Here is a 27,615-nt window from a genome sequence, read left to right on the forward strand (position 1 = left end):
TTTTTACTGTGATAGGAAACTTACTAGAGAGATGAACTGCTTATAAGGAGGCGATTAGCATCACACAGCATTTTAAGTGGATAATTTCAACACTTGAGCTCACCACAACAGCAACAGAAGGTGGCTACAAAATTATTACAATAGTACAGTAGGTATTATACTACTGTTAGTTTTATGCAGTTATAGCACAATTCACTATTGCAAGGATGTGGAAACAACCCAAGTGCCCTTCAATCCATGTGTAGATTAATAAAATATGGTATATGCATACAATGGAATACTACTCAACTACAAATGATGGTGATCTAGCACCTCTTATATTATCCTGGATAGAGCTTGATCCCATCTTCTGAAGTGAGGTCTTACAAGAATGGAAGAGTAAGCACCACGTGTCCTCGCCATAAAATTGGCACTAACTCATCAACACTAAGGTGCTCACATGGTAGTAATATTCACTGTGGGTTGAGGGGGTGGGGTGGGTAAACTCACAACTAATGGATGAGGTGAGCATTGTATGGGGGAAGGGCACACCTCTAATCCTGACTTGGGTGAGGCAAAGTCATAACTTGTAACCAAAATGTTTGTACTCCCATAATATCCTGAAATAAAAAAAATTTATGCAGTTATGATTTAACACTGCATCTTTACATTTATTTATATTTCTCTCAACTGCAAATGGTACCATGTACGGTCTGCAAGTGTTTGTGCAAGTTCTGATAAATTTTAACTTTTCATAATGGATTTATGTATATTTTATGGTAGTAAATGATAAACTAGACTAGTATCTACATATATTTTATGCTTTCATGATGCCTTCTTAATTTTTTGATATTTATAGGGTATCATCTGTGAGTTTTTTCCAAATTGTTGCAAATCTCACCTAAATTTTCCAACATATTTACTGAAAAAATCCACATTAGTGGACCCATGCAGTTCAAACCCATGTTGTTCAAGGATCAACTGTACTGAATCACAATCCTTGCACTCACAGTTCTATTATATCTGCAATTGGTTTCAGACAGTTATAGAAAACAACTAGTTAGTTTTTCTCCTTCCTGTTACGTGGTACTGGCAACATCTTCCTATTTTCAGATTGAATTATATATGCAGTGTCTTAGTTCTAGGACCAGAAATTATTAAAGCATTCAAATTAAAGGTTCTGTTTATTATATCATTTATGTTGATATGGGTCCCATCAAATAAAACCACTTACATTTTTACATATTTTTCTCACATTATTTAAAGAAAGTATTGACAAAGGAAAAATCAATGTCCCAGATACTTCTTGCAGATAATTAGTTGTAATGGAAAACTTACTTAACCATGATTTATAAAGACACTGGTTACTAAAAATGCATTTTCACCTCTTAAAACCTGCTTAACTCTAAACAAAGTTGATTGAAATGCCTTTAAGAAAAAATGTAATTCAGTTCTGATCAATTCCCAGAAAATTAGTGGTCATATCAGAAAAATCTACAGACCCCCTTTGCTAAAAGGCTCTACAGAGCTGAGTTACATTCTCAACCATTAAGGTAAGTCTAAAATCAATAAGACAATTAATCCAAAGGAAATACCATCATCAGTATATTGATAAATGGAAGACTAGAGTCTCTAATTTTACCAATAAAGTACATTTTTTAAAACATTAAATGGAAAAGGGATTTAATTTAGAATTTTAACTGAAGATATTCACTATATTAAATAGTAAAAACTATCAAATTCAATTTCATCAATTAGAAATTATAATGAGTCCTCAAACATTTCAGAAGCCAGTGTAGCATAATAATTAAGAGCACTGTTACTAACCTTATAACCTTGGGCAAGTAACCTAACCTCTCTGAATCTCAGTTTCCTCATCTGTGTAATACAGATATTAACAACATCTATATTTAATAGGATCATTCTAAAGATTAAGTGAAGTAACATATAATTCAGTATGGCTACTAGCACATAAGTAGTCAATAAATGTTAGTGCTCATTATCTTAAGAATTTAGCATATGTTGTAAGCTGGGAGGTCTTTTCTCATACCCTTACATAACACTGTCAATTAATCTAACAAATACTAACTAGACCTTCAAGGAAATAAAAATGAGCCAATGTAGTTGGAGCAGAGTGAATACGGAGTTGAGGGGAAAACTGGCATTAATGAGATGCCAGTTTGTAATATTATTATTTGTAATATATATACCACCTCTTATCACTGTAATGGATATGGTATACCCATACTATATGTATCTTTATACGTATACACACACATACACACACCAAACTCTGTAAACAAGTCTAAGTGCCTAGCACTTCACAGCTACTACATACAGACAAGGATATAGGAAAAAGAAGGAAAAGATTAGAAGGGATGAATAGCAAAGAGAGAAGAAAATGGGGAAAAGGAAGAGGGGGATGAAAAAAGCAAGATGAAAAGGAGAGAGGAAGAAAAGATAATGGTTTTAGTTGATGAATGACCCTTGTTCAGAAAGGGCTGGATTTACCTATATGCCTGGTTGGCATCATGACACTGAGCACACAGGAGCTAAATGAAGCACGCTAGAAAAGGGTGAATATGAGAGCCAGGAGACTCTTACAACAGTTACTGTTTGTGTCAAGACCCACTGGTCCCAAGGGACCCATTTTCACATAATCTATAATTATCTCTTCGCTTTAATCGCCTTGTCATTCCTAAAGCTCTCATGGGCGCTGGAAAAGGAAAAGCTCATTAACTAAACCTTTTCTCCTCTCTCCAGCCACCCATGGCTTTTAATTGCTTGGTGTGTTATTATCTAGAAGTGCAACTGGGATCATTTTCATAAGAAAGGGAGGTAGAGAGGAGGAAAGGAGCCATGAGTCCCAGAGGTATGCATCACAGACAAACCTTTGCTTTCTCAATTATTTATGCCAGCTGAGGTTTTACAGGCTGAATAAATCCATAACTCAAGTTCATTCTGAGCAGTCAGATTCTCAAGGGGGAGTTGCCCACTTGCCTATACACACTTGTGTAGTCCTCAAAGAATAACCAGAATGTAACAAGACATATGTCATCCAATTTATCACCTATCACCAAAATGTTAACACAATGTTGATCACAGACAACATAGTGAAATAGGGAAGTATTACACTACCACCATCCAAACAGATGGAGGGAAGCTATGGACAGTGGTGTCACAGGGACAGGGACGTCTCAGAATGACTTAACCTGTTACAAGCATAAAAATGCAAACATTCCATTTTTAAAACACAAATAGGTACAACACATACTCTTGAAGCTTCAGAGTCTTTAAATAGATTTGTTAAAAACAAGTTGCTATCTAACAATGTGAAGCTTTGAATAAAAAACTAAATGGAATTTTTTAACATCTGATTTTATAAATAATTTACAATAAAACTATGTATTGTATGTTGCAGTTTTTTCTCCAATCACACTTCTTTCATGAAAATTTTAGAGTATAATTTATATGTAAGTAACAGGCTTTTATGCTTTCATTCTAGTTCATATTTTCACCAATACAAAATTAAAGGATAAAACAATCACTTTCATTCTAGTTTTTTATACTTACATTCTTCCATTTTATAATCAGGACTAGAGGGCAGCCAATGAAAAGGTATTTCTAAAATATTTTCAAAATCCATTATTGTTTAAAAATTGAAACTTTATAAGTCAATGATGAAAGCATCTCTTTGAAATTTTACAGGCTTTGTGTCTGACCACAAGCAGTGACCTCTGGTATATTCTGCCAAAACACTTCATTTGTCTCACAGAACAACTAATCAATTCCAGAGCCCATCAATCACTTCAGTTGTATACTAGTCTGGTCTTGCTTAGAGAAGGTCCAGATGGCTGCTTGTGTAAGTGGAATTAATAAAATTCTGACAGATTACATGGCATCAAACTACAAAATATAACAGGGAAGAACAAATCTTATTGCAGGGTGGGGTGGGTACTGTATCTTCATTTACTATATTTTTAATTCTTGCCCTAATTTCTCAATGTATGTGCCAACTTCTAGATCAAACCTTCTATGTATATAAGTCACCAAAAATGATTCTTGTATATACAGTGTAGAACCATTTGACTCTTTGCAAAGCCCTATGTCTATTAATCACTCTTTTTTCTGCCCATCTGCAATATAAATGAAACACAGTTGACCTCAAAACTAGAGGTAACTCAAGATTTTCTCACTCTTTTGTTTCTATATTTCCAAACAGATCTAATAGCATTAGCTCTCTCCCTTCCATGTTTCCCATTTTGTTTTGCAAATGCAAAGAACTTGTGCCTAATTATACAGCCAGAACGACATGATTTTAGCTCCTAACATCAGCCCTCTGCTCTTGGTCTCCTCTGTAGGAACTCCTTACGCTGAGTAACAATGCTAATAAAAGTTAACAGTTATACAGTAACTTATCTTATGCCAGATACTGTCCTAAAATACCTCTGTGAAGGTATTCATATAATCCACATAAGTATCATGTGAGACAGGTACTATCATTATCCCCATTTACAGATAAGTAACTTGCCCAGGCTAATACAGCTAGCAAGTGGTGGAACCAGCATTTGAATGCCAGCAGTCTGGCTCCATGCTTTTTGTTCTTAATTAGACTCACACTATATCCCCTCTATTATATTATAGAATAATTAACTAGCTTCAGAATGAGAAATTGGTGTCAGGGCTCTGGGATATTAACACATAGATCTGTACCTGTGACATTATATTGTCACTTTCTATGACAGAGTAGAAATAAAGGTCAGAACCAAAAAGGCAGGAAGCAAGCTCAGAATTGGCCCCAGTGGCCCCTGGCTCAAGAATATTTATGTTAAAACTAAAATGGGCCCTTAACTTATCATCTATAATACACATTAGTCAGAAAACCCGCCACAACATGGAACCCATGCCTAATCAAGTGGAATTACTGTTATTGATTTTCTTGATCTTGACAAATGTGAAAAAAAATTGGAGTTTATATATTAAAGTCTTCAAAACAAACCTTTAAAATACATTATTTTATGATCTTCTTAAAAACAATGGTTCTACAGAAAAACTTTTTCCTTTCATCAAGTTTACCATTTGATGTTTCTAAAACTCTAAAATCTAACATCACTTTCACCTCAGCTAAACATAATTCTGCCATGAAACTGCAATCAATTTAAGTACAACTTTTTCTTAGAAAAACACCAGGTATTATATTTCACCAAAGTACAAGGAAAATTTGATTACATAACTTCAAGAAATAACCTTTTTTCATTGTTCTAATTGCATTCTAATTCTTAAAAAACCATAGGGACCGCATCTGGTCCTTTATTGGAATAATCCATCATTACAGTACATAAGAATTTTTATTATGATCTAATTTGTTATGATGGAATTCTGTTACACTATAGAATGAATTCCCTCAATATAAGAATATGACTAGTTGCTGTGATTTCTGATCTGCTATGGTAGTGACAAAAGTACTGTTTATAACAGTTAAAAGGCTTTCAATGGCTTGTTCACATTCCTATTTCTTAGTGTTTCATATCTTAATATGTTCAGAATATGAAGATTTAGATGATATCATAAGAACACTAATACTTAAATGACTTAATGAATAAGGCCAAGTCTAACCAGTTTTGCCCATAGCAAAGATTCATATTTCACTCAATTAATATTTATTAAACATACTTCCATGCAAATGCCCGAAGTATTAAAAATAATACTATTAAAAAATGAAGAAGTTGGCCAGCCATGGTGGCTCACAGTTGTAATCCTAGCACTCTGGGAGGCTGAGGCAGGAGGTTTGCTGGAGGCCAGGAGTTCGAGACCAGTCTGAGGAAGGGCAAGACCCCATGCCTTTGTACAAAAAGTAGAAAAATTAGCTGGGTGTAGTGGTCCACACCTGCAGTCCCAGCTACACAGGAGGCTGAGGCAGGAGGATCGCTTGAGACCAGGACTTTGAGGTTGCAGCAAGCTATGATGACAACACTGCACCCTAGCCTGGGCAACAGAGGAGACTCTGTCTCCAAAAAAAAAAGCAGCAGCTAAAAAGCACAAATATATACAATGCTGCTTAGTCTCATTGTAGATTCGTAATAAATATGTTGAGCTGAATTAAAATCTACACTGTATGAAAATAAGCTATATTATTCTTTGTCATTGTTTCTCATGGTCAAAATTCTAAATACTGATTTAAATTTAAGTCACTTCTTTAGGAATTGGATGAGGGGGGGAAGATTAACCTTTTAATACAGTTTAACTCTATGTCAGGATTTCTACTCTCTCTCTTTTTTTTTTTTTTTTGAGACAGCATCTTGCTCTGTTGTCTAGGCCAGTGCCATGGTATCAGCCTAGCTCACAGCAACCCCAAACTCCTGGGCTCAAGTGATCCTACTGCCTCGACCTCCCAAGTAGCTGGGACTACAGGCGCACACCACTACACCCAGCTAATTTTTTCTATTTTTTTTTTTTTTTTTTTTTTTTTTTTTTTTTAGTAGAGATAGGGTCTTGCTCTTGCTCAGGCTGGTCTCGAACCCCTGAGCTCAAGCTATCCTCCCACCTTGGCCTCCCAGAGTACTAGGATTACAGGAGTGAGCCACTGCGCCTGGCCTAGGATTTCTACTCTCACTTCAACTGGTATACATTTGATTTGCTTCATGTTCTATAGAGCTACTGTGGTCATGTCACTAGACATTTCAAAAGCAACTGTATTCACTATGCTATTTTGAAAAATTAACTAGAGTCTAGGAGCCCTAAAGGAAAATGGCACACAAAATAAAGATCATTATTATTTATAGATAAGTGATTGATATTGTTAGAAAGTTAAGCTTAGTGATTTAAAAAATAAAAGCAAAGTCAAGAAACTATCTCAATTTATTTATCTAACTAGGAAAGAATAACAGTCTATAAATTTTTTTAATTGTTTAGAGAAAGAGGATAGGATAGGCATGTAACAGGAAAAGGAAACCAGAAGCTCTGTTTTATGATAGGGCCATTAGGCTAACTCTACATGAGCAAATTTCACTAACCTATTAGTTCTTTGAGGGAAGCAGCTGTAGCTACCTCCCAAGTTCTGAGCACTGTTATTGGACACATACTAAGATCTGAGACCTCCTCAGATAGTAAGAATATAGAGATGGATAAAATATGATCCTTGCCCTCAAAAACTAAAAGTTTAGTGGAGGGGATAAAGTTTTTTAAAAATTATAATTCAATTTGGTATAATATGATAAATTCTATACCAAAAATGTAAACAAGGGATTATGGGAAAACAGAAGAAATGACTGCCTCCCCCCCTCCTGTTACCTAGTAAAATGACTATGAAGGTTTCCTGACTTGAACATTTAATAAATTTTGATTAGTAGGGTTAAGGTTCTAAAATGCCATTTTTTAGAAAACTCTAAAGACAGAATATACAAATTAAAAACCCCAAAACACTTTCTGAATACATTAGAGTTGAAGGAAGGGTTATATTCTGAAAATGGCTTTTTTAAACTATGCTTCCTCAAAACTTTTATGGGTTCCTCAGAGTTCTCAGAGTCCATCACAGGGATCAGAGTGGCAAATGTACTCCAGGCTGGTAGCAGCCTTAAAGAGTATCTTTATTCCCCCCAAATCTCCATTAGTCTTCCCATCCTACATAAACATCGAATCTAAGTGAAAATGGTGTGCTTGCCATGCAAATAGATTCAAGACAGGTCCCATAGCATTAACTGACTACCTGACCTGGTCAAAAAGTGGAAACTGAGCATTTCAAGTTTTTAATTCACACAGGTACCAATAACTTTCTTTTATAATGCTACCTGGAGTTCGTATTGCTATTCCTTTATGTGGTGAATAACGTCAGTGAACTCTTTTCTGCAAGAGTGAAGTATAACTGTTGGCACAATATCCTCTTCATTCTATGAAGATAGGTATTTCCCTTCAACAAATTTAGGTGATCCCAGTTTTTCACTTGAAAATTAGACCTCATTTAATTCATGCTAACGAATAAGTAAAGCAAGGCTCAGATAACTCAAAATGAGTATCAGAGATTTCTATTTTTTGTTTAGTTTGTAAAGTAACAATCTTAGAAGAATGTATCATATGACTCTTTAAAGCAGCATAGAATCCTTTTTCTGATTTATACACACATAGTGCTGAAAGAAAAAGATTAAGAATATTTTACATAAAATTTAAGAGCTTTAAGTAATACAAAATGATCTTCAAAATTTTTTTTAATGTGGTAAAAATCACATAATACAAAATTTAGCCACTTAACCATTTCTACAGCTCAGTAGTGTTAAGCATCTTCATACTGTTGTGTAATCTCCAGAACTATTTCATCTTGCAAAACTTAAACTCTACTCCATTCCACCCTGCCCTGCCCCCGGAAATCCCTATTCTAATTTCTATTTCCATGAATTTGACTACTCTAGAAACCTCATATAAGTATATAGTATTTGTCTTTTTGTGACTGGCTTATTTCCTCAAGGTTCACACATGATAAGGCATGTGTCAAAATTTCCTTCCTTTTTAAGGCTGGATAATATTCCATTGTACATACCACATTTTGTTTATCCATTCATCCCTCAATGGACACTTTGATCACATCCACCTCTTGGCTACTGTAAATAGTGCTGCTATGAACATGAGTGTGCAAATATGTTTTTGCAATCCTGCTTTCCAATTTTCTGGATATATACCCGGAAGTGGAATTGCTAGATAATATGGTAATTCTATTTTTAACTTTTTGAGGAAACTTTATACTGTTTTCTATAGTGGCTATACCATTTTACACTCCAAAATGACTTTTAGAGTAAATTAAATTAAAATCACTTTTAATTATAGTAAATAAATTATGAAAATTAAAATCTTTAAAAGAAATACTGGTATCTTGAGGAAAATCAGATTTAGTTGGCAAGGCAAGCTTTTGTTTCTCATACAAGATGGGGGGAAGGCACTGATTCAGACAGTTATTATCAGACACTGATAAAAATTATTATCACTTATTAAGACACATCATCTAGTGCTGGTTCAGACATGTATTGATTTTAAAGATTATACCGCTAAAACATTCTTTCCTGCCATTTATTATCCTACTAGAGATACCACCAAATCAGTTTTGTGTTAAGAATTAGTGCTTCACAAATTGAAGATTTCAGGATTAAAAATATATATACACATACACAAGTACAAACTCACATATGTGCGTGCGTGCACACACACACACACACACACACACATTATTATCAAAGAGCAGAAGATAAATTACCTGATGGTTTCCTCATGATATAGAGAGCTAACAACTGGCCCACCAAAACCAGAATTTGCTTCTTTTCCTTTCTTCTCTGGTATCTGTCAGGGGTGGGGGAAGGTAGGAAAAAAAACACATGGATTAAAGCATTGTATATTTAAACCAGTTACACAATATTACTTCGCTTAGAAATACTAAGGATTTTACCATTTCTTCAAGCCCTATTAACACTCTTAAAGTGGCAACAGAAAGGCAACAGGACTCTCAGGTCATCACAGCAGTGGAATGGGCATCCGCTGGCAATCTAAGGTCATTCCAGCACCACCTTCTGGAGCCACCAAAAAGTGATTCCCCTAGCTGACTGTGAGGTGATGTTTGATGTGGAAAATATGGATGTTCATGTGAAAAAATGAAAATGAAATATGAAATCTAAATGCCAGACATGAATGCAATCAACAAAATCATATATAGATTTGTAAAATTAAAGTTCCCAAATACAAAATAAGCTAAATTATGGTAAAACTTCAAATTCAATCACAAAGAAATTAAAAAAATATTTTTAGGTGGAAAAAAGGAAGAGAAGGATAGGAAAGGAGGCTTATATCTAAAATAAAAGAAAAAGGAAGCAAACTGCTATGGAAATGTCTTCCAAACTCAAAGATTCAATAGGCCTTGCCCCTGTATGTTCTCAAAAAACACAAAAGATTAATTTAGAAATAAGATTCTTCTAAAATATGTTATGTGGAAGCAATGAACTTGGATAATATTGTCTGAGGGATCAAACTGCAACCTCTGCAAAAGCCCACATCCTCTACAATATCAAGTTTTTAGACCAGGACACCCTGTAAAAGTGAAAACTCTGACGCTGAACATAAATATTTTAGAGTCAAAAATTATTTTATTGGCCAGGCGCGGTGGCTCACGCCTGTAATCCTAGCACTCTGGGAGGCCGAGGCGGGTGGATTGCTCCAGGTCAGGAGTTCGAGACCAGCCTCAGCAAGAGCGAGACCCAGTCTCTACTAAAAATAGAAATTATCTGGCCAAGAAAAAAATATATATAGAAAAAATAAGCCGGGCATGGTGGCACATGCCTGTAGTCTCAGCTACTGGGGAGGCTGAGGCAGTAGGATTGCTTAAGCCCAGGAGTTTGAGGTTGCTGTGAGCTAGGCTGACGCCACGGCACTCACTCTAGCCCGGGTAACACAGCGAGACTCTGTCTCAAAATATATATATATATTTTATTGTTTAATTTCACTGCAAAATGACTAGTTTACTTCAAAAAATAAAAGCAATACCCATATTTTTTTTTTGTACTTTAAAGACGGGGTTTTATTGCTGTTACCTTTATTTTTTAGTTCTCGGGATCATTGGCTTGAGGAGAAAGCATATTCTATCAGTTTCTAACACTACTGGGGGAACTAAGATTTCAAAAAACAGTAGAAATTTTTGATGAGATGAATCAAGTCAGTTATCAACTTATGACAGAAACAAAGTTACAAAATCATAAACTATTAACATGATTAAATGACAAAGTATATAAAGTACATTAGCATGATGCTAGAAAATAAGATGCTCTAAGTAAATGCCAGATCTCTCCATTCCTTGAGGACCATTCTTAGAGAACAAATGCTGCGAAGAATCTCTGGGATAGAGAATAATTTTCTTTATACTAAAAAAAAAGTACAGATGGTCCCCAAGTTACAATGGTTAACTATGGATTTTTTGACTTGATGCTGAGTTTATCAGGGTATTAAATGCATTTTCAATGTATGATATTTTTGACTTATGATGGATTTATCAGGACATAGCGTCATCATAGGTCAAGGAACATCTGTACAATCAAAGGTAGAACTTGTTTTATTCAATCCAATCATATTCTAAGCATATGCTCCATTGGTAAAGTTGAAACATACTTAGTGCTCAAGAGATGATTACTAAATAATAAAAATGAAAAATGAGAAAACTAGATACTAAAGGAAAAGAAAAAGAGAGCCAAGCATACAGTGTCAAGCATAGCTTCTTGAAAAGGAACTAACTCCTAGAAGGTAACATAGGAGAAACTTAGGTGATCTTGGGTTTGGCAAAGACATTTTATATGCAACACCAAAAGCATGACCCATGAAAAAAAGTTGATTATTTGGTCTTTATTAAGATTAAAAACTTCCAAAGCTATTGTTCAGACAATGAAATGACAAGCCACAGACTGGGAAAAAAATCTTTGCAAAACACCTATCTGGGATTGGTATCTAAAATATGTGAAGAATACTTAAAACTCAACAATAAGAAAACAAATTAGTCAATTAAAAATGAGTAAAAGATCTGAACAGACACTTTACCAAAGAACATACATAGATGGCAAATAAACAGGAGAAAAGATGCTCAACATCATGTCATTAGGGAAATGCAAATTAAAACAATAAGAAACCACTATACACTATTAGAATGGCTAAAATCCAGTATGTCCCTTAATAGATGAATGGATAAACAAATGGTACCTCCATAAAATAGATTATTCAGTGACCAAAAAAATGAGCTATTTTAGATTAAAAAAATAGAGAAACATCAAATAACTATATTCAGAAATGAAAGAGGAAACATTACAACCGGTGCTACTGAAATACAAACGATCATAAGAGGCACCTATGAACGATTATATGCCTAAAAATTGGGTAATCTAGAAGAAATGGATACATTCCTAGAAACATATAATCTACCAAGACTGAATCATGAAGAAATGAAACAATCTGAACAGATCTATAACCATTAAGAAATTGAATGAATAATCAAAAACTTCTCAACAAAGAAAAGCCCAGGACTAGCTGGCTTCACTGGAGAATTCTTTCAAACATTTAAAAAAGAATTAACAACAATCTTCCTCAAACTTCAAAAAACTGAAGAGGGAACATTCTAAACTCATTTTATGAGGCCAGCATTACCCTAATACCAAAGCTAGACAAAGACGCCATAAGAAAACAAAACCACAGACCAATATCCCTGATGAACACTGATGTAAAAATCAATTAAATACTGGCGTGTCTGGGGCAATTTTTGGTTGTCACATTCACTATTAGCATCTAGTGAATAGAGACCAGAGTTGCTGCTAAATGTCCTATAATGCACAGGACAGCCCTCCACAATAGTTTTCCAGACCAAAATATCAATGGTACAAAGACTGAAAAATTCTGCATTATAGTTTTTATGAAGTGTTTAAAATTTCAGCGATTATTTTAGAATGTTTTTCTGTCTTCTCTCACTTTGTTCTTCTTTTTGGGACTCCAATTATATACAAGCTACATTGCTTGATATTTTCCCATAGCTTACTGGAGTTCTGTTCCTTTTTTTCAGTCTTTTTATGCTCTGTGCTTCATTTTGATTAGTTACACTTGCTGCATTTTCAAGTTCACTGATCTTTTCTTGTGCAATGTCTTATCTGTTGTTAATCCTAGCCAGTATATTTTTCACTTCAGATATTATATTTTTCCATTTCCAGAATTTCCATTTGGGTCTGTTTGTATTTTCCATTTCTCTCTACATTATGTTCATATTTTCCTCTACTTTCTTGAATTTATAGAACATATATGTGTTTTCATGTCCTTGTCTGGTATTTCAGCATCTCTATCATTTCAATATCTGCTTTTATGGACAGGTTTTTCTCCTGGGTCAGATGTTCCTGTGGGTTTTTTTTGGTTTTTTTTTTTTTTGCATGCTTGAAAGACTTTTCCTATAAGCCAGGCATTGTAAATTTTACAATCTTGCTTGGATTTTGTTGTGTTCCTTTAAATTATGTTGGGCTTTGTTCTGGCATAAGTTAAGTTACTTGGAATCAGTCTGATCTTTTGGAGTCTCACTTTTAAGCAAGACAGGCTTTAATATAGGGCTTAATTTAGCCCCACTACTGAAGTGAAACCCTTCTGAGGCCCCATACATTACAGTTTCTTTCCACTCTTGACTGGGAGGAAGCAAAATATTATCAGCTCTATGTCAGCTCCAGAAATCGTTTGCCTTACTGCATTCTTGTGTTTCTTTCCCCAGCCTATCAGTTTCTTCTCACACATGCATAGATTAGTATTCAGTCAAAGGGACCCCTCTACAGATCACCCTAACTCTCTATGTAGGATCATCCTTTCTGGTATTCAGTCCTGCAAATTCTAGCTCAAATTGGCGAAAATGCCAAGCAATTTTGGGTTTTCTCCTTGCAGCCTGGAAAATGCTTCCAGGCAATAAACTAAGTCACCATAATTTTACACTGCTTATAATGCAATGTCTGAAAATTAGTTTCATCCAGGAATTTCAGCCACACGTCTGGTTTTCTTCTTGTTTTTGGCAAAAGGGTAAATCTCATCCCTATTATTCCACCATGCCCAAAAGCAGAAGTCTCACAAACATTATTAATTTTAAGCCAACATAATAATCCATGCAGCAATGTAATTTACCTAACCATTATCTGACAGTTGTATATTTAGGTTATTTTCACTTTTTTACTCATAAAGATACAACGAATACCTTTATGTATAAGAAATAACGTAGTTTTATAATTAAAATCTTTAGGTAAAAAAACTGACCCCACAATTTGACTATGGTGTATTCTAAATATATTTTTCCTGGGATTTGTCCCTCTTTCTAAAGCAACTGCACAAATACACAAATTAGAATGGTGGTATCAACTTTTTGTGGGGGACAAAAAAGATTATATCTTAGGCAGAAATAATATTTTAAAAATAATCTGCCATTATCCAATTGAATCCAGAATGAAGATGCCAAAGATGCATTAGTTTTCCTTTCCATCCACTTCATCTACCAAAGGGTGTAAACTTTGGCTACTTTATCCCCTTGATTTCCACTCCAATGAAATGTCTCTCACAGAGGCTTAGAAGTTTATTCCATTTCTCTCTACTCAAAATCCATTAAGTGACTTTTATGTTGTATCAGCAGTTAAAGAAAGAGATTCCAATTTGGCAGCCAATAGGATATAATTTGCCAATTCTTATATTGCCTCAGACTCTATTAGTTGAGACACTGAAATGCTCCTTCACTCAAAGGGGAAAGGATAAGTTGTTGGTTGAATTTTTATCACTTGATTCAGACTCCACCTTGGTCAGTTTCAGAATCAAGATTTTAAAACCGGTGAATGCCTTTTTCAGCCTCTACCCATCTTTCCCCAGATGTTCAAAATAAACAGCACTTTGCTACCAAAAAAAAAAAAAAAAGATTTTAAAACCTTGTGAAACTTTCTTTTTTATCTGAAAAAGTAACCATTCCAAAGATTAATAGCCTAAGACATACAAAGAGGAGATTTCTTTCTTCCATGCGCTACTTTTGGGATTGTTTTACTGGTTTGTTTTTCTTTTAATTTTCTTAGATTTTAAGCAGCAAAGGAAATCATAAAAGATTGATATATTCAAATACATAAACTAGCATTTCTATAATAATACAGCAAAAACAAATAGGAAAAGAAAACTGTCTTTTAAGCAAAACAAATGGCTAATATTTCTATAACATTATAAGCAACATATCCAAATGATCTCGTATGTAAGAAAAACATTAAGATCCAATGGATAAACACACCATAATTATAAGCAGGCAAGAATTAGATATGTGAAGTTACATAGAGGTTTAGGGTTCCAGTCACATACATATACATAAAAACCAATAATGTTAGACCAATAACTGGGGAAATGTTCAACATCCCTTAATAGTTTAAAAAACACAAATTAAAACAATGAGCAATGGATTTTTAACTAGCTCCATTAGGATAACATCACCTAAGCCAGTAAAATTGTAGTGAAACAGGTACTAATAATAAGTCAATGGCCCTAATGACATTTTTTTCCCCCCCTCACTCACCCACTCTCTCCATGACCTTCTTAAATAGTATTATTCTTTTGGAAAGCATATGGTAATCTTACCAAGACCCACAACATTATTAGCGTGTGTTCATAATTTTCACCAACTTCTGAATGTTACAAGAACAAAATATAATCCTTAATTATAGTAACTTGGTATGGGATTCAACCATAATGCTCTCTGTTGCTTACCTTTGCCTGAATTTAATGTTCTTGCATTTTTAAGATGGAAACATAGGCCAGGAGAGATTTTTTTTATTTATATTCCTCTTTTCTGTTGTTTTCATTAAGTGTTTAAAAAAATTTGGCCCCTGGGACACTTTCAAGATCACTTAGCTCTGGTCCCCTCTTCCACTTTTATCTGGTTCTTTTTCCTTTTGTCTTTATTGTCTTTGTCCTACTTGATTTGATTAAATTCCCAGCAGATTGCTCTCAGCCTGAAGCTTTACACTGGAAGAGAGCTTTGGCTGGTTAGTCATTGATAATTTTGGAAGCTTCAAAAGAACCTTACCATGAACCTATTGTATTCAGTCATGAATTGAAGTGTGCAAAAATCCCTCTAAGCTTTACCTGTTGCTATTTTAGGATCTGCCATTCACAGGACACTAAGGCTCCCTACTGCTTCTTCCTACAGAGATGCCAGTGCCACAAACTAGAACCAAGAATTTATGATCTTGTCCTATCACTACAACCACAAAATTGAGTTAATTCCAGATTATGCAGGGGGATTTAACTATACACATACTTAAAAAATAAAGTAATAGCAGCTTAGAATTATACTTCCTGAACTATGACCAATATGGTACTAATGTATAAAGGAAATGTATTCATAATTAATTCTTCAGAAATATAATTACAATCAATGAACCTTCAAATCTTTTTTGTTATTCTTCTCTTATTACTGTCATATTTATTCAGGTCAGTCTTATAAAAAATAAAAAGGCAATGTAATTTTATAAGCTTTAAATTTTCAAAGTAAACAAGTTTATAAGCAAAACTCTCAAAAAGTTTCAGAAACTCTCTTCTCATTTTCTAACTCTGTATCAAGGCATGGCACAACTGCCCCCAGGGAAAGAAACCTGGGCAGACAGTAATTGTACTTGACGGCAGCAATTACATGCAAGATTGGAGATTAGAAAGACCATTAATGTGGGTGCAGTAATTGCTCTGGTATTTTGTTACTACTGAGGACCACCTCAAAGAGAATACAAAGCAAAACTTCACCTAGGTTGCAGCTGATCCAGGAATTCCACCCTAAGAAAGCACATGAAAAGTGTGAACACACTGGTTATAGGTACAGCAGACATACATTTTTGATGAAAGACTGACATAGCATGAAATAGTAACAACTAATATGCAATTCTAAAAGGTATTTCCACCTATATTTTCCAATTAACTAAGAAAATATCAGAAAACCTCACACAATGAGTGTGACTAATTGTTGATCAAGAGTCCAAATAAATTATTTTTTATAATATCACACTATAATAAAAGCTTATTCAGTATTCAAAAATTATATTGCATACAGGGCCTTGGAAACCTAGAAACATAAGAAAGACAATAGAAACAGCAAACTTTATCTAAGAACAACAATAGGAAGACGGCAGACTAAAGTATGGCTACTGTACTGGAACATATCAACAACTAAAACAAGCCTGGAAGAAATCATAGGTGTACCTGAAGGGAGAGTGTGTAGGGGCAAGAGATCCACAGGCCCAAAGGTGAGGATAGAAATTTACTCACACAGTAAAAACCTGAACCTTCACAAGGGTACAACCACCTGGTTAAGGCAGAGTCCCTTAGCAAGTAGAAAGGGGTCACACCTGCCACATGCTATATATGGTTCCTACATATGGTAAATCCTACTTACTCTCGCAGTCCTAAACTATCCTGGTAGGCTGAACTGTCCCCAATCTCTTTGTTGGAGAGACTGGGGACATTTTTTCAGCCATTATCTTTTCTCAGCCATTACCTGGAATGCGAAGGGGAGAAAGGTCTCTCTCACTCCATCACATCTTGTCTCAGTAGAGATCAGAGGGTGCTGGCACACTGGCCTATGACACTAGGAAAAAAATTACATCCTACTTTGCCTGTCAGTCTATTACTGCTCAAAAGATCTCAACAGACAGAACCAGTGCTAAGGAAACCTACAATCAACAGGCAGAGAAAAATTACAATCACTGAAGGAGAGCAAGAGGCTAAGATGAATCAGAATGAGTGGCTTTTGAGGGAAGCAAAATTAACTGGAGAAACAGAAGAGAATTTTCATATAATAAAATGTGAAGACATATAGGATTATACAAAAACTAAATGCTCTGGGCACTGTGGCTCATGCCTGTAATCCCACCCAGCACTTCTGGTGGCCAAGGTGAGAGGATCGTTTGAGGCAAGGAGTTTGAGACCAGCCTGGCAACATAGCAAGATCCCATCTCTACAAAATACAAAAATTTAGCCAGGCATGGTGGTGTGCACCTGTAGTCCTAGCTACTCAGGAGGCTGAGGCAGGAGGATTGTCTGAGCCCTGGCCTTCAAGGTTGCAGTGAGCTATTATCAGGCCACTGCAATCCAGCCTGGGTGACAGAGCAAGACCCCATCTCTTAAAAAAAAAAACAAAAAACAAAAAAACCCTCAATGCATTATTCTATAAAAGTCAACTGTACCACAAAAGTTAACCTTTTATCAATATTAATAATATAATCCTAGTTTAATACATCTTTCCTATATATAGCATGACTCAAAATAGCCCTTCAATGAATACGCATGATTCAGCAATTGGAATGTTTTCAAAAAGACAGTGAAAAATATACATAATTGTTAGAACACTCAAAAAGCATACATGCCATAGTACAAGGCATAATTTATGTTAATAAATCTCTAACTTCTCTGTTTCAGTTCAATTCAATTCAACAGAGTAAGTACTTTTAAGCAGTTACTCTCTTAAACATTGAGCTCATTACCAAAAGGTGTATTAATCAAGGTACCTGCTATCAAGACGTTTAGTAATACCAGGAATTTAGGATATGTTGGCACATAAAACAGATAAGAAATCATATAAGACAAATAAGATCAAATATTAAAATGTGTGCCATAAACAATATATGTGACTGATTTACAGAATGGGAGAACTTACTGTGGACTAGAGAAACAGGAATTAACCAGGACTTAAAAAAAAAATCCATGGGTAGAAACAGTAAAGAAGGCATTTCAGGAAGCAGCATGAGTAAAAAAAACACACAATAAATCTATCATATTTGAGGGGCAATGAGCATGTCAGATGAGAGTCAAATTTACAGTATACAGTATGTAAAGTTAGAGATTAAGTCTGGATTCATAATTTTGAGGAAAGAAATATATGTTACAAAGGACTTTGAAAGTAAGAACTAAAACTTAGATTTAAATTAATAGTTAAGAAGTTTGACAAACTATTTTTTGTCATTTTCCTGTTAACTTTCATTATAAAGAGGAACATATACTCCATTATAAAACTGTTCATCTCCATATATAACACAATCACACTTACAATATACCAAATTTTTAAAAAACATATAGCTTCAAAGTTTTATTAGAAAGCTTTATTAGAACTTTAAAGTTCTAATAAAAGTAACAATATTTTTTAGGATCTCAGTGGGGAAAGCATTAAAATAATTCATATTATAAAACATTAAATTATTCATAACATTAAGATACTGAAAGTGACAAATTCATTAGGCAATCTGGTAGTCTAACAGAGAGTTTAAAATATTCCAGTTATACAAGACAAATCTCTAATAGTAATATTTTAGTAATTTGGCTCCAGCCCACCTTAACATTTCTAATTTTAAAATCATGATCCATAATTTAACTCTTTTTGTACCTTCTTCATAACTATACTTTTCTATTTACTAACATTCTCCCCAATTGTATCTGACCAGTTTTTAAAAAGTATCCTTGCATGGGATAGTTTATAAAGCCAGACACTGAAATATTCAATCCTAGTTTAGCTAAGGTGACTCAGCTCAAATTAGCTAGGACTCACAGCTTACAAACAGCTAATGAATATCCTGATGATGACAGGTGTATAAGACTGGGCGCCTTTGTGACTATTCTATTCCCAATATAAAGTTCTGTTTACTAGGATGAGGGCTCTCAACTGTAGCTCTTAATACATTTTAAAAAGTGTTCTCCCACATTCATTTTAGTTTAACTATCACATACACAGTAAGAGGGATTTGGTATTCTCTCTGGCAATATACATGCAATGTCAAGTTTCCCAAGTTCCGTGGAGAAGAGGAAAAATTAAAGTCAATTTGTTATTTAATTCATAAATTCCTTTTATTCTGAATTCTATTAAATGAGGGATGCTTGTACAGAGAAAGGATTGTTATACACCTAGTTGCATACACTCTTCAATTTTACAAAGGGAAAAGTCAAACACACATGACATCACAAAAACATTTGAAGCTAGTAAGCTGCATGTACTCATTTAAGATACTATTTTGGGAGTAAAGGTTTAGTTTAACAAGCTTTGACTGAAAGCACAAAATCAAACTAGTAGCTTGTTATTAATATTTATTCTAATTATATTCAGTTTTAAAGCAATAACCGACAGCATAAAATTGAAATGTAAACATAGCATATTCAAGAGGAATTTCCTGGGACTATTTATAACCATATTTCTATAAAAATATTTACTAGGTATTTATTATTTGTAGGTAGGTTGCCAGCTTAATTATAACGCTTATTCAACAAGAGTTTAACACTTTCCCAACACTTACTTGTTTTCTTAACTTGCTGGAAAAAGAAATTAATGATGTTTATTGGGTGTATTTAAGTTTTTAAAATATTGTGTTTTATCATTAAAACAATTATTATAAGTCTTCACTAAAATTTACCTTTAATTAATAGTTTGCCTATGCACAAAATGCCCATTGAATAGCTCATGAGTGCCGAAAGCTTAAAAAATACTAATTCATCTGGAAAACTTGCTACTTTTAAGTGATTCATTTTTGTTTTCTAGTAGTTATAATCAATATTATTTAGTTTTACTATTAAAAGGTGAAAGTTGAAACACCCATACACAGAATACCAATGATAACTTAGAACAATCAGCATAAAATAGGTAATATCCTCAAAGAAAATGAAGAATGCTGCCACCCATTTTATAGGTATTTTTTACTCTTGACCTTATCTGATTACTTGTGGTTTTAAGCTATTCATCTATAAGTTGGCTAAAGTAACTAGTAAATACTCCTTTGGGGCATATCATTTGTAATACTGATTTATTGGGCTGCTGACTCCCAGTTTAGGGCTGACCCTAAGTTTATAATTAGACCACATAATGTGGAAACAGAATGATAGTTCACCATCTCATATATGAAATGGTATGGACATATAAAATGATATGGTTTAAGTAAACAAATGGAGAATATTGGTTTTCCCTTTGTAGTTTCATTTTTTTAATTTCAGAATATTACAGGAGTATAAACATTTTGCTTACATGAATTGCTTTTGTATAGTTTGAGTCAACATCATAAGTGTGTCCATCACCCAGATAGTGTGCACTGTACTCATTAGGACTTACAGCACTTAGAATAGTGTCCAGCTTATAGTAAATCCATATATATGTATGTACGTGTGTATATATGTAAATGTATAAACATATTATAAAGTTAAAAACTTAGTTCTTATGGGATCCCCAAAGATTAATATTAGATGAACTAAGCACTCTGGTATGTTTTCGATCTCCAAAACATATTTTTTCTCCATTTTTCATATTAATAATTATCTCAGTTCTTGTATCATTTAAGTAGCAAATCCTTTTATTTTATTTAGAGAGATAGTCTTGCTATGTTGCCCCAGCTGGTCTCAAACTCCCGGGCTCAAGCGATCTTCCCACCTGAGCCTACCAAGTACCTGGGACTACAGACATGTGCCACCACACCTGGCAAGTAGCAAATTCTTTTTTCATTGTTTTATCAGATATCAAATGTGAAAAAAATTTAATCTTATAGAAGTACATAAAGTAAAAAGTAAAAATCCCTCTGTTTGCTTATTTTCTTCCCCCATCCCACATCATTTCCTTCAACATTGTGCCTGTGCCCACATGTGGGCACAAATATACCTGATTTTAGGGAAGGCTTAATATTCCAAAATGGTATCAAACTAAACATAATGTCCTATACTTTGTTTATCTCACTTAATATACCGAGGACAATTTTCTAAATCATTATTTTTATGGCTGGATAGTATTCGATCGTATGATATATCATTATTTAAATATTTCCCTGTGGATGACCGTTTAGATCATTTCTAATTTTTCAGTAATGCAAACAATACCACAATGTACAAACACGTACATATATCTTCTAGAACTTGCAGATGTTTTCGTAGACTAGAGTCTCAGAAGTGGGACTTCTTAGCCTAGATTCCCTAAAGAACCTGAGGCAAGGCTTCCAAGCTAATGAATTCTCAGGAAGTGAAATCCTGGAATATAAAGGATGAGGGGAAAAGGGAGGTGAGGCATGAAAGGAGGAAAAGCAAATAAAAGATGGTACTGTTAAGAAGCTGGCTTCACTGACCTAGGTCACACAAGATGTTTTCCACTCAGGTTATGAACCACTGCATCTTGCAGCCAGCAAGAAAAGGAGAAATACAAGAAAGGAAAAGCAATTATCTGTCAAATTTTTCCTATCTCCTGCCTATCCTTGGTCAAAGTTTGCCTCCTGAATTTCTGGGCGTGCCACCTAATCCCTCCAAGCAGTTGCTGAGGATAGGGCTTCCACCACACCTCTCCCCAGTCACCGAAGCCAGGAAACAGTAATGGTCAAAGCCTCCATGAGTCTGGTCAGATAGAAGGTCCTGCTGAAGGTCCCACACTAAAGGAGGCTAAATGAGCAGGTGGTTTAAGGAGATGAAGAAACTGTATCCTAGAAGATTGCTGCAAATTTACGCTTCACTAAAGGTACCTGACTGTGCTTATTTTCTCATGCTGTGCCAACAACAGCCTTCTAATTCAATGTGTCAGATGAGAAGTAGTATATAATGTTTTATCTTACATTTCTTGATTATTAGTGAGGTTGAATATCTTTCTGTTTACTGGTATTTATTATTTCTTTGGGGGATGGCTGATTTTCATAAATTTTAGGTATAATTTTTCATCCTTCCATTACAAGTATATAATTAAACTACAAGATTTTGTTACTCTCAGTTCTGCCCTATTTTCTATTAATAAAATCACTCCAGGTTGCCTTTAAATCAGATATTTAAGGCTATGGGTTAGCTTAAATGTAGTATCATAAAATCTTAGATGGCTATTCTTTCCATAGCTATAACAGAGGAGCACAAGGCAAAAACATGACAACTGCCTTATCCCTAGATTCCATAATTACATTTTGTAGGGTCAGGGAAACTTTGGTACATAAGAATATCTTCATTTCCATCCAGTTTTCCATGTGCTCACCTTCTGGCCAGAATGCTTCAGTATCAAACAGAACAATGACACCTGCTTGCCATCACCTCTGTCTACAAGCCAATCAAGCTGCACTGCCAGCGTCCAATTCAAATTTCTTTAATCATTATAGGGTTGTGATCATAAGATAATTATCTTTAACAATACAGAGCCTTTTTCCATACAAGGACAGACACTGAGAGATTCAGACCCAAATTTGTGATAAACATCTTCTTTATCCTATGTTTTTTTCCTTTCAAAAAATACTGATTGTTTTTAGATCTGATTTCTGCATTGTACTCAAGGGTCATTCCATCACCCAACTCTTCCCCCTTTTCGCCTTTGTCATATTCTAAAAATTGAAAGTACAAAAATATATGGTAGCTTTGACTGCAAAGCTGTAAAGTTATTAATATCTTTGGGATTAGATATTGTATCAAATACCAGGAAGTCCTACTTCATTGTAAAGTAAATAAAACAGCACTGCCTCCAGAAGAGGGATACTCTACAGTGAGCCTGAAAATACAGCATTCTCACAGCATGTTTTAAATTGAAGTTTTTAATAACATTCTCCAAAAATGAATGTATTTATTTTCAACTTGGTTAATAAAATCCAATTCATGCAGCTGACAGATTCGATAATATATGGAGAAAAACTATTTTCCTACTCTAAATTAAAGGAATATGAATTAGACTTAACTAAATCAGTCCTATAAGAATCAAGGTTTACTATAGTACAGCCACACAAGGAAAATGTATTAATTTTTCCCCCTGAATAATTCCTCTATAATTTTGACTTGGTCATTTATTCAACATAGCCTTCCCTGTGCCATTAGTGAGTTATCACTAATACCCCCAGTAACACTAACACTGCATCCCATTTATTTTTTGGTAGCATATTAATAAAATTCTTGCCTCAGTTAAGTATTATGTTTGATATAATAATAAAAATAACTTATATTTGCATTGCACTCTACAGTTTACCAACTGTTTTATACATATATAATTTCAATGAATTATAATCTTCCTTCACAACTTTAAAACATGACAATACACTACAAATCTCCAAAAGCAAATCATGTCAAATATTGCAAATAAGATTTTAACAAAAAAAGACCAATAGAAATATAAAAAAATTAACGTATCATTCTCTTCCTACCTTGCTCCAAAACAATTCCACATTAGCACTAGCACTGTTGGTTCATTTTTCCAATTTAAGCTTTCAAAAAGTGCATACTCAATTTCCCTATATTGTATTTCAATCAATTGCCTAAGCTGAGACTACAGTGTCATAAATAAAGAACCTAATCATAAATTTCTCTAAAGACATAAAATCAAAGACACCCAACACCTACAAATTAAATTTTTTTAAAAAACCTATGAACTAAACAATGAAGTTATTATATGAAATTCCAGTTGATCAGTTAACCAGTCTACCTGAACAGACTTAGGTTTTACTCTCCACACTGATATTAAGATTACAACCATGTACCCAAATCATCCTGGTCTAGTCTCTTCATTTTATGTTTTCTTATAAATTATGGAGCTATGGGAAAAAAGTCAATCACCTTTCAGATGTTTGACTGCAAAAGCACTACTTAGAATAGCAATGACCTAAGTTATTTACATACAGGACTCTGCATGAAATGAGAGCTATCTGTAAAACAGCACAGACAAACTAGGGTATATATGACAACATTTCAAACAGTACCTAGATTATCTCAAGCCTCCCATGATTCTATATTCACACAGCTAACAAGGAACTCTCAAATACAGAAAATTTTTTTAAAGGCCTGGAAAAGACAACAACACAGTTTTTACAGTTTTTCATACAAACAAGTGCTACATCCACATCTCATCACAACCAGGCTTTAAGAAAGGTCACTTTGCTAGTGCTTATGATAAAGCATTTTTTAAAGAATATACGAAGTTAAACTGATTTCTTTTTTTCAAAGACAGGGTCTCACTCTGTTGCCCAGGCTGGCATGAAGTGGTGCAATCATAATTCACTTCAGCCTCGAACTCCTGAGCTCAAGCGATCCTCCTGCCTCAGCCTTCTGGGTAGCTGAGACTACAGGTATGTGCCACCATACCCAGCTTAAATTGATTTTTAAAGCCCATGATTAAAAAATGGTATTTAAAACCAAATTCCACTGTGTGAAGATGGGTAAAAATATTTAACTGCTCAATTTTTTTTTGTTAAAATAAATCTATTTCTTAAAAGTGTTACTATTCTGTTTTCTAAAATTTCAGTACTTTTTGCATCAACCTGTGAATATAACTTAAATAGAAATTTGCAACTTAAGAATTTGTTCTCCTATTCATTTTGCAATTGATATTTCCTTGTTCCTAAATAATGCAAATTGAAAGTTTATCTGTCAACTTAGGAGATAATTGGCACTTCATTCTTTTCCAATAGGCATAAGGTAATAAATTTAAAAACTGCAGGTTTCATTTAAGCATAAAAATGATCAAACAAAAAACAAGTATAATTGGTATAGCAAATCATTCAACATACACGGTCTTCTGCCTTAGCAGAGGTTTATACCAATGTGTTTTCCCAAAAATCTCTCACATATGTATGCACAAACGTTTGCAAACAGAAAAATGTTTACATCTCTAATTACTAAAGTTATGCATTTAGAGATACTCTTTCTTTTTTTTTTTTTGAAATAGAGTCTTGCTCTGTCATCCAGGTTGGAGTGCAGTGGTGCTATCATAGCTCACTGCAGCCTTGAACTCCTGGGCTCAAGCCACCCTCCTGCCTCAGTCTCCCAAGTAAGTAGCTAGGTGCACACCACTGTGCCTCCCTAATTTTTAAAAAAATTTTTTGTACACACAGGGTCTATGTTGCCCAGGCTGGTCTCAAACTCCTGGCCTCAAGAGATCCGCCCGCCTCGACCTCCCAAAGTGCTGGGATTACAGGCACATGCCACTGTACCTGGCTATTTAATGACATTATTTCTGATGTTCTGAAATTTTAGGAACATATATACGTGTAGGAGAAGGCCTGACCTGGCAGAGTTCCAAAATACCTTTGCTCCATTTATCTTGGCCAGCCCCACTACAATGTCAGATCCTTCCTTTAAATTAAGATATCCTATGCTGGGCTAATTTGAGTACCAAATATGTTAACTCTCCATTACTTTATTATTCAGAGTTGATTTGTATGTTTAGGTGACACCTGGCAAAAAACTAGACTATGAAAGAATGGTGCACACTTTACTGATAACACAAATGACTCAAGAGTATCAGAAAACAACAGCATCATGACTTACAGCAGATGCCAGCTGAAGCATCCCATCAGGCATCCCCGGAAACCATGAACCATAAAGCCAAATGACGTTAGTTATTAGTCTAAAGAGAAATTTCCCCAATTTAAATTTTCATGGAAGACACTACAACCACAAAGGTGACGTGTGTGTGTGTGTGTGTGTGTGTGTGTGTGTGTGTCTTTTTCACCAAAAACTGTCAAAAAAACCCATAAGATCTTCCCATTCAGTTTTTCAAAGTCATAGGCCAATGATAGAGTAATTGAATTGGATGATTTCATGATTTTATACTGATCAGCAGAAATGCCAGAGGAAGGAGCTAAAAGCTGAGTAATTTGGTATCTTGAGAATACTGGGAAAACCACATTCCAAAGTACATTAATTCTTTAAAAATTTCAGAAGATGACATATAATTAATCATTATTATTATAAGATTTCAGCGAGAATACTGCATTAGTTTATGCTAAGTAATGCAGCCTGAAGAGGCTCAATAAATCTTAGCCGAATGGAATCTCAAAGGACAAATTAACATAGTTACCCTCAGTTTTACAACACAAATAGATATGAAAACAAGGACTATAGTACTTGGAAGTATGGAAATCTGGTAGAGAACTATAGTAATAAACTAGAATATAGAATAATTCCAAAGAATAAAACATATATAAGAGAAATACTCCATGGACTATAAAAATTAATATATAGAAAGTACAAAGACTAAAATACTAGTAAAAATAATTTAATCAGCAACCATACAAATATTAGACATTTTAAACATTCAGTCTCTCAATATATAAAACTTCTGCACATGAACCAAATTTGGTGGGGCAGGGGGAAGGTACAGGAAGAGAAATCAAAAGTTATCAATCTAGGTTTATAATAACAAAATTTTAATATATCCCAAAATGTTAAAAATTAAAAAAACTTTTAAAAGGGAGAAATAGTAAATTGCTCAAGCATTTTGTTAATTTAAACAATACAGATAGAATTATTTGGAATGCAATGTTAATAATATAAAGACACAGGTTTGCTATTTTTCAGGTTTTAATGTACCTAATTTCTTGGTAACACCATCAAACTCCCTTTGCTGTAGTTACTAATATTAAATGCTACATAATAGCAGGTAGTATGAGGGAGATTAAACACACACATATGCACAGGTACACACACACATATACACACAAACTACTACCACCACTGAAATAGAAATTCTGGATTCACCTGATTAAAATATTTCTTATGTTTTACTTGTATTAAAAAGTTAGGTAATGTCCATATTAATATCTGTTTATATATATGTATACACACACAAACACCCATAGTCATTCTTATACAAAATAGGGTTAAAATTATGAAATAATATTCATTCCATGTTGAGATTTTGTCTCCCTGTAAATCTAAATATGAAAGTAATACTTCTAAATACTTCCAAAGACTATAAACTCTTACTGAAAACATTACAGAGACTTTGGTTTCAGAATAAAGCATAAATGGAAAGACCACTTTTCTATTCTTTCACAATTTCTAACTTTAAAACATAACATATACCTAAAAAGCTAAAAAAATCTTCCAAAATGTGGTGTGGGGAAAATAATGTAGGTACCTAAGTCAGGTAAGCCTAGGTCTTACAAGTCTTGCTTTTGTACATTCTAGCTATAGGCTGCGTTACTTAATCTCTCGGTTAAATTAACCTTTCTGAGCCTTAGTTTCCTCATATGTAAGAAAACAATAATAACATCCACTCTACAGGGTTGTTAAAAGGACTAATTGAGTCTTTTACTCTGAATTGTATATATATGCACATATGAATGAATTTGCATGAAAGATACATACTTTTTAGGTACAAAATAGGTAAGAATAGAAATGATACATTCATTA

General features: G+C 34.2%; 1 protein-coding gene across 1 annotated transcript in view; it reads right to left on the minus strand.

Moving 5' to 3' along the window:
• Window positions 1-27,615, minus strand: part of ACBD6 (acyl-CoA binding domain containing 6) — a 125,900-nt gene that overhangs the window by 81,568 nt on the left and 16,717 nt on the right. The window contains exon 4 of the mRNA XM_045536005.1: window positions 9,218-9,300. Coding sequence (XP_045391961.1) covers window positions 9,218-9,300 — 83 coding nt within the window. The remainder of the gene's footprint in view (window positions 1-9,217; window positions 9,301-27,615) is intronic.

The sequence above is a fragment of the Lemur catta genome, chromosome 23 (assembly GCF_020740605.2).
Source record: "Lemur catta isolate mLemCat1 chromosome 23, mLemCat1.pri, whole genome shotgun sequence".
NCBI classification, from domain to species: Eukaryota; Metazoa; Chordata; class Mammalia; order Primates; family Lemuridae; genus Lemur; species Lemur catta.